General features: G+C 41.6%; 2 protein-coding genes across 3 annotated transcripts in view; both read left to right on the forward strand.

The window, feature by feature from the left end:
* The first annotated feature begins 112 nt into the window (after positions 1 to 112).
* On the forward strand, positions 113 to 2,723 carry pfn4 (profilin family member 4). Its single transcript, XM_064953218.1, has 4 exons — positions 113 to 375; positions 714 to 848; positions 1,352 to 1,457; positions 1,630 to 2,723. The coding sequence occupies exons 1-4, from the start codon at positions 259 to 261 to the stop codon at positions 1,656 to 1,658; spliced, it is 387 nt and encodes a 128-aa protein (XP_064809290.1). The 5' UTR covers positions 113 to 258; the 3' UTR covers positions 1,659 to 2,723.
* Positions 2,724 to 5,459: 2,736 nt separating this feature from the next.
* Positions 5,460 to 8,849, forward strand: part of LOC135525541 (protein eva-1 homolog A-like) — a 23,919-nt gene continuing 20,529 nt past the window's right edge. Inside the window, exon 1 of one of the 2 annotated variants that reach the window (XM_064953216.1) lies at positions 5,460 to 5,940. The gene's annotated coding sequence lies outside the window, so the exon portion shown is untranslated. The remainder of the gene's footprint in view (positions 5,941 to 8,849) is intronic. The other variant, XM_064953217.1, reaches the window with a different exon arrangement.

The following is an 8,849-nucleotide window of genomic DNA, read 5'->3' on the forward strand; positions in this document are numbered from 1 at the left end:
CAAAAAAAGAATTGTAAAGTATGTAATGGCAGTGTTTTCTTTCTTTTTTAAATTGATGTATGCAAAATGAATCAAGGATCAATTACAATGGGAACCATTAGCAGAAGCATGTTTTCACTACGATCTCTTTAGGCTGGTAACACCCACCGATGGTCTCCATGGAAACGTCGTCCACCACGCCGAAGGGGGAAAAGTATCAGCGTTAGTTCTCTGACCTGGACAAGACATACAATACAGTCTTTGACAAAATTGGTTATTATGAACCAATTTCAGAATTTGATAAATGACTGTCTTATCGATACAAAACACGTGGAAAGCGCGGTCATTCTGGTTGCCAAGACTGCAGCAGTAACTGCGGCGTCTGCAAGGTTTCAGGCAAGTTCGTCATGTCGCTTTTGTTGTAATTTAAAAAGAAAATGAACATTCAGACATCGCAATCAACACAATCCAATTCCCGTGTTGACATCCAAGTCAAAGCCAACTTCACAGGGCACCCCATTGTGTAGCAACTACTTATCTTCTAAAACCTCAAATTGGAAGAGGTATTGTGGTGCAATATATACTATAGTTTTCCGAATTCATGATTTTCCACATATGGGGTTGAGGCAGTTGGATGGAGCAAAGCAATGAGGAAGTGGATTCATCTGGGAGCCTAAAAACCATCTGTCTCCGGTCAGATTCATTATGTTGCCCTTCACACTGTAACTTTACAGGTTCTTCCTACACAAGCCCAGATTTTCGTAGACTCTTTCAAGCACATGACATCGACCAGAGAGCGGGGCTTCTACTTTCAAGACAAAGCATACACCTGTGTCCGAGCTGACAGGAACTCCATCTACTGCAAATGTGTCAGTAGGCTCATCACAATTTATGAATATACATGTATTATTTGTCTCCAGTTTTCCAGCAGTGGTTTTGCAGTTTAGTGCAGTTTAGTGCAGCTATACTGCACTGTACTTGTTTTGTGGTTGAAAAGCAGTGGTTTTGCAGTACACTGCAGTTTAGTGCAGCTATACTGCACTGTACTTGTTTTGTGGTTGAAAAGCAGTGGTTTTGCAGTTTAGTGCAGCTATACTGCACTGTACTTGTTTTGTTGTTGAAAAGCAGTGGTTTTGCAGTACACTGCAGTTTAGTGCAGCTATACTGCACTGTACTTGTTTTGTGGTTGAAAAGCAGTGGTTTTGCAGTACACTGCAGTTTAGTGCAGCTATACTGCACTGTACTTGTTTTGATGTTGAAAAGCAGTGGTTTTGCAGTACACTGCAGTTTAGTGCAGCTATACTGCACTGTACTTGTTTTGTGGTTGAAAGGGTATGTCTGGTCTGATGGATATTTTTTATTCTCTTAACAGGGAACACATGGCTTGATTCTTGTGAAGACTGCTCTGTACATTATAGTGGCCACATACAACGACAGCATGTACCCTAGCGTGTGTGTGGAGGCTGTCGAGAAACTAGGTAGGGGGATGTTGATGCTTCTTACAGCATACAACATTTCAATTAAACAGCTTTCAACTGCAGGTCTTTAAAGGCAATGGATTGACTGTGTATTATTCACAAGTCAGATATGAGGGATGTTTGTTTTATGTGTTTGACTAACATGTAATATCATGAGCTCTATGCATTTCAGCTGTGTACCTCAAGGAAAAGGGAAAATAAAGCAAGACCTGAAGAGGAGCAGCATTCTGATGGATGAAACGGATGAAGTGGATTGGTCAAGTTAAACAGTTGCCTACAGGTCCATGTTAGGCCACCTGCTAAGGAGGACAAACATGTTTAGGAGAAAGTCGGTGTGCGTTTGTTGTCTTTCTATGAACTCGCCCCTGTCCCCTCTCACAGTATACAGGTTTAACCACTAGGTGGTAGTAAATAGTAAATAACCCAGCTGTGTGGTCCAAGAACAGTTTTTAGTGTTGAGATCCTCTTAGAACAGGGATTATGACCAACCATGGTCAATGAGATGCTGTAGTTCCAGCCCTGCTCTATCACATCTGATTCTACTCCTCAGCAAACAGACATGGTTTTGGGGCTTTGTGGCTAAAGGCCTTTTTAAACTGTCTCTGTTCATCGCAGACTTTCTGTTCAAACGCTTCAATTACTCTCCAACCCCCTCTGGTGATAACATGATTAACCTAACTACACACTCGCACTTTACTCGCATGAACACACACACACAACCTGACGCAGCCTTGATGAGTGTTTCAGAGCTGAAGCTGTGTAAATGCATTTCCTCATGTGAACAAATAAAGGAAATCTGTAACTGAGTCAAAACATCCAAGATCCCCCACCATATTTTACAGTAAGGATGAGGTGTTTTCTGCATATGTGTAGTTTTTTCAGAAGGCCAAACCCACCATCTGACCATACCACTGCCTGGAGTTTGCTAATTGGCTTTGACACTTGTATTGTTGCTATGGTTATATGACATGAAAATAGAGCTCTGGCCACACTGCAGCAGTGGCTTTGGCCTTCGAAAGAACAACACATTTTCAGAAAATACCTCATCCCTACTGTAAAATATTGTGGTGGATCTTTGATGTTATGAGGCTATTTTGCTTCCGCTGGTCCTGGGGCCCTTGTTAAGGTCAACGGCATCATGAACTTTACCAAGTACCAGAACATTTTTGCCAAAAACCTGGTTGCCTCTGCTAGGAGGCAGAAACTTGGCCGCAAGTGGATCTTCCAGCAAGACAATAACCACAAACATAAAATTATAATAAATGTTTTAACAATGTAGCTGGCTTTCTGTATTATTGATTTTATACAGTCTTTTTTTCCCTCACCTTTGTCAAGGGTAGCGGCAGGGTAGCCTAGTGGTTAGAGTGTTGGACTAGTAACCGGAAGAGACAAACAAGAATGCATGGTAGCACACAGACTTCCTGCACTCTCTGTCACATGCGGTTAGGGCACCTCTGCTTTTAAAGGAATGTGACCTTTGTTGTCAAGTTCTGGTTGAAACCTCTAAAAATGGAAGCAGGGCGGTCACAAAGAATCAGTTGCCTGTCCATGTTGTTGCACACACACTCTGACACGTCTCCTGAATTCCTCAGAGAGGATTTGTGCTTGTGTCAGCCTGCATGATTGGTTAGAAGAAGAGAGACCTTTTTTAACATGGAGAACAACATCTATCAAGCACAGAGTCCCACAGTATGAGTCATAAAACCCATAAAACTCTGGTCAAAAAAGGAAATGGTTCCAATCATTTTTCCCTCATTCATTTTAGAAACACTTAAAATAATTGCTGTTTTGATAGCCGTGTAAATCTCTCTAGAACAATATTATTTATATCGATATAGTCGCCTGGATTTACCCCCCACCCACCCACTAATTACTGTAGCATTTTAGAATCCGAGTAAATTGAGCCGACGTCACCATGTACAGAGAGAGTTACATCATCAAAACGTCACGCCAGGGTCAGTCTACACAAACCCTGCCCTTATTTCAAGTGTTTCTAAAATTCCCAATTGGAAAAATTAATTGTGCAAAAAATCGATTGGAACCATTTCCCTGTTTGACTGCTAGGTTGCATGGGTATTATGACACCTCCCCTGTGGGGCTCTATTATCAACAGAACTCACAGGAAAACATAGATATTTTGTAACTTGAAGGCATATTATTTCTTTGTGTTAGCGGAGAATACTTTCTCACAAGGGAGAAACAGCAGTGAGACAGTGGATGAAAGGTTACGTAATGATCCTACAGTGAGATTGAGGTGCAGAGGAGGACTATGGGTAAATGAGGGGCAGCGGTGCGCACTAACAACTCTAGTATCCTGCTACGTCTGCATAGTGACATCTCTTAAGTGCACTCCGTGACCCACTTATCAGAGGTGCGCTCCAACTCCATTGTACGGTATATGATGTGACTGGAGTCTCTCACTGGAACTTGAACACAGCGGTGGGAAATACTCCTGGAGAGATGCACAGTTTTCTCCACCCCTGCACCAACAGCAGCTAACCACACAATGTCCTGATGAACAGGGGCACCCCTGTCTGTAACTTGAAGACTGATGTTAGCGGATGCCAAGCTTTTAGCTCAGTGGGCTCACACAGTCTTGAGTCATGCCACCAACTGCCATGTTCATTATATTTAATATCATCATTGCTACGGGATGTTTGTTAATATGTGCTGGAGAAAAAGAGAGGTGTGTATGTTCCCTGATGTGTGTGTGTGTGTGTGTGTGTATTTTCCTTGACGTGGCCTCTCTCTGCATGCCAGTCTTGGTTGGTTTGTGTTTTTGGCTCAGAGACAGTCGCTTCATTATTTTTTGAGATGTGTGTGTTACATAAATGATGGTCCTACACAGTCATAATCTAATCATTCCCATGACTGAGGCAGTAGGAGCAGAGACCCAATCTGCCTTTCCTTCTCTCCTCTTCTAGTCTCTATATTCCATTCTTTCACTGTCGTTTTCTGGGAGTTCCTCTCCTCATCTAGACATTAATGAGCAGATTAGTTCAGGCAGGCAGGATAGTCAGAGACACACAATAACTCTGTTCTCATACAGAGGAATGTCTGTACTGTTGGCTGGTCAATAGGTAGGTGATCGGGGGTTGTGTGGAAGTTGTATGCTGGTTGTGTTCTCTAAAAGGTTGTGGGAGAGTTGTGTGCGTTTATTGGTCGAGTCAGAGTTGTGTAGGCCGACAGTTATGCTGTTGTTCTCTAGTTAAAAAGTTGTCTTTGTGTGTCGTAGGACTAAAGGTCAGCAACAATAAATGATTCTGTCAGCAACCTTTTTATTCAGAGTGAAAGACCTTATCATCTAACACTGATAACATTTGATTGGCTCATTCAGATCATTTGATCATTGTTCCAGCTCTCAAATACACTCACACGTGCGCGCGCGCATAAGTAATGCAGTATGATAAATCTTCACAGTTCATAAAAGCAACATGAAGCATATTAACAATAGTCAAAGTAGGTCCGCTCCTACGTGTGTGTGATCGTAGCAGGGGGTCTTGTTCAGCCCACTGGTTAACAGTACTACTCCTAGTAGGAGCAGGAACTATGGACAGGATTATTCAATGAAGTGTTTGTTGACATTCATAGAGACGAATAGTTCTCATGCATCAAACGTCTCAGTTAGATGTAAAATTGCGCGACTAAGACTTTCTTGGCAAAAACGTCAAAATCAATGACAGATTTCTTGATTTATCTTTTTTATCTTTTGAGGACGTGTTGCTGGGTATGTTGTTGCTACGGTGGCTCAAGAGACAAACTTTATATTGACGGGAAAAGTCAGGAGGCAAATTCCCAGTCAAAGCTGAATGAAATTCCCATGCCATACTCAATCCTCCCTCTATTTCTCTGTCTCGTTCCCTCTCTCTTTCACCTTCACTTCATTGGTTCTCCAATCTTATTCGCTTGTCTCTCTTTTTCTCCATAGCCAAATCCAAAGCTCTACCCCCCCACCACACCCTGCTTCTCTCTCTCCCTCTTTGTCTGTCTTTGTGCCACAGAGTTGCTCTCTCTGCTCAATGTAGTCAGGTTGGGTGGTAAGAGGGGAATGTATAGCAGAGACGATGGGTCTTACAGAGTGTGGGAGATGAGAGTGTGAGAGTTTTTTAGGAACAAGAGTGCGGAGCACAAGTGTGTGTGTGTGTGTGAATATCCGTGGGGGTGAGCTTCTCTTGTGTCACATTCCAGCTTCCAGGGCTCGATCCCTGCCTGTTGAGAGACGGACCTGGAAAACTGTGATTGGAAGCTGGAAAGTCTTTTAAAACTATCCCTATATCTCTTTGTGACTTCATATTGTTGCTGTAGGAGTGACTCCCCCTCTGCTGCTGTTGTTTTTGGGTCTCTGGGCTTTGGATAGTGGTCTCACTGGAGCCGCCCTGATGCTCTTTCGGATTACTACGGCAGAGGAGAGGAGGGGAGAGAACATGGAACTTCAAGCGTGTTTCGTTGGAAGGGATTTATAATCTGGATCATGGATATGTAGGTATGCACAGTAATAGAGTCTTTAGGCAACAAGCAACTACAGTCTTTTCTATATGTAAATCCTTAATATAAATACATCTGGCTTTAGATTTAAACATAGCACTGCTCGCACCACAATGCTTGTTGGGAGTGATATTGCAAACGTCTTGGATAATAGAAAAAGTTGTGCTGCCATGTTTATTGACTTTTACAAAGCTTTTGACGGTGTTGATCATGGAACTCTGTTAAATCAGCTGTCTTCGATTGGATTGGGCGCTGATGTTTGCTTATGGTTCAATAATTATCTCCATGAAAGAACCCAAGTCATCATGGCAGATGGTATCGAATTTTCTAGCGTTTCAAAAATATGTCCCATAAGGGTCAGTACTATCTCCACTATTGTTTTAATATCTATATTAATAACATAAATGACAAAATGAGAAATTGTAAAATTAATTTATACTCTGATGTTACTGTGTTATACTCCATCGCTCCTACTATTGGCCAAGCATTTTCACATTTGAAATCTGATTTTCTGGTACTTCAGAAGACACTTTCTGATCTTAATTTGGTGCTAAATGCTAACAAAACAACATATATTCTCTTCTCTAAACTACATCATTTTTTATCTACAGTTGCAAGAAGAGTATGTGAACCCTTTGGAATTACCTGGATTTCTGCATACATTTGTCAAAAAATGTGATCTGATCTTCCCCCAAGTCAAAACAATAGACAAAAACACTGTGCAAAAAGTAATATATTGAATACATAATTTAACATTCACAGTGTAGGTTGGAAAAAGTATGTGAACCCCTAGGCTAATGACTTCTCCAAAAGATAATTGGAGTCAGGAGTCAGCTAACTTGGAGTCAATGAGACGAGTTTGGAGATGTTGGTTAGAGCTGCCTTGCCCAATAAAAAACACTATTTGCTATTCACATGAAGCATTGCCTGATGTGAACCATGCCTCGAACAAAAGAGATCTCAGAAGACCTAAGATTAAGGATTGTTGACTTGCATAAAGCTGGAAAGGGTTACAAAAGTATCTCTAAAAGCCTTGATATTCATCAGTCCACAGTAAGACAAATAGCCTATAAATGGAGAAAGTTCAGCACTGCTGCTACTCTCCCTAGGAGTGGCCATCCTGCACAGATGACTGCAAGAGCACAGCGCAGAATGATCAATGAGGTTAAGAAGAATACTAGAGTGTCAGCTAAAGACTTACAGAAATCTCTGGAACATGCGAACATCTCTGTTGATGAGCCTACGATACGTAAAACACTAAACAAGAATGTTGTTCATGGGAGGACACCACAGAAGAAGCCACTGCTGACCAAAAAACCCATTGCTGCACTTCTGAAGTTCGCAAAAGAGCACCTGGATGTTTTACAGCGCCACTGGCAAATATTCTGTGGACAGATGAAACTGAAGTTGAGTTGTTTGGAAGGAACACACAACACTGTGTGTGGAGAAAAAAAGGCATCATAACCTCATCCCAACGGTGGTGGAGGGAGCATCATGGTTTGCTCTGCTTTGCTGCCTCAGGTACTGGACAACTTGCTTTCATCGACGGAAAAATGAATTCCCATGTTCATCAATACATTTTGCAGGAGAATGTAAGGCTATCTGTCCGACAATTGAAGCTCAGAAGTTGGGTGATGTAACAGAACTACGACCCAACACACAGAAGTAAATCAACAACAGAATGGCTTCAACCGAAGAAAATATGCCTTCTGGAGTCCTGACCTCAACCCGTTTGAGATTCTGTGGCATGACCTCGAGCGCGGTTCACATCAAACATCCCAAGAATATTGCTGAACTGAAACAGTTTTGTAAAGAGGAATGGTCCAAAATGCCTCGACCGTTGTGCAGGTCTGATCCGCAACTACAGAAAACATTTGGTTGTGGTCATTGCTGCCAAAGGAGGGTCAACCAGGGTTCACATACTTTTTCCACCCTGCACTGTGAATGTTTACATTGTTGTGGCCTAGAAGATCAGATCAAATTTTATGACCAATTTATGCAGAAATCCAGGTAATTCCAAAGGGTTCCAATACTTTTTGCCACTATAAATGACTATAAAATTACTAGGCTAAATGGTATAGAAATGGAATGCCTAGATGACAAGTTCTTTCAAAACACATATCTGAGCTGGTAAGAAAGTTGAAGTTTAAGATTTGGTTTATTTTACAAAAACAAAAGCCTGCTTATCTGCTTAATAGGAAGAAAATGGTTCAGTCTACCTTTGTGTGTGTATTTGATTATGGGGATGTTGTTTACATGCATGCTGCAGCGTCCACAGTTAAACCCTTAGGTGCTGTATGTCGTTATGCCCAGAGGTTCATTACTGGCTCTGTGTCACGTTTGTCTTCGGGTGAAAGAGAGGAGGACCAAGATGCAGCGTGATGATAATCCATATTTTAAATGGGATACTTAAACAACGAACAAAACAATAAACCGGCAAATCAACGAAGACAAAACAGTCCCGTAACAGGAACAATCACCCACAAAATACCCCAAAAATATGGCTGCCTAAATATGGTTCCCAATCAGAGACAACGATAGACAGCTGCCTCTAATTGACAACCAACCTAGGCAACCATAGACTTACAAAAACACCTAGATAGAGTACACCCCCATAAACATACAAAACCCCTAGACAAGTGAAAACACATACATCACCCACGTCACACCCTGACCTAACCAAAATAACAAAGAAAACAAAGAATACTAAGGTCAGGGTGTGCCACTCTGGTTTTAAAACTCACCACTGTTCCTTATATCTACAAGTAGGTTGGGTCTCTTTAACCGACAGAAGAGAGCAGTAGTTTGTAATTTATCTATAAAGAGATAATGCAAAAAAACACTTCCAATGTATCTGACATCTCTAATCTCTTATAGAATTACTAAATATAAGACTAGGTCAATGAA

The sequence above is a fragment of the Oncorhynchus masou genome, chromosome 32 (assembly GCF_036934945.1).
Source record: "Oncorhynchus masou masou isolate Uvic2021 chromosome 32, UVic_Omas_1.1, whole genome shotgun sequence".
Classification (NCBI taxonomy): Eukaryota; Metazoa; Chordata; class Actinopteri; order Salmoniformes; family Salmonidae; genus Oncorhynchus; species Oncorhynchus masou.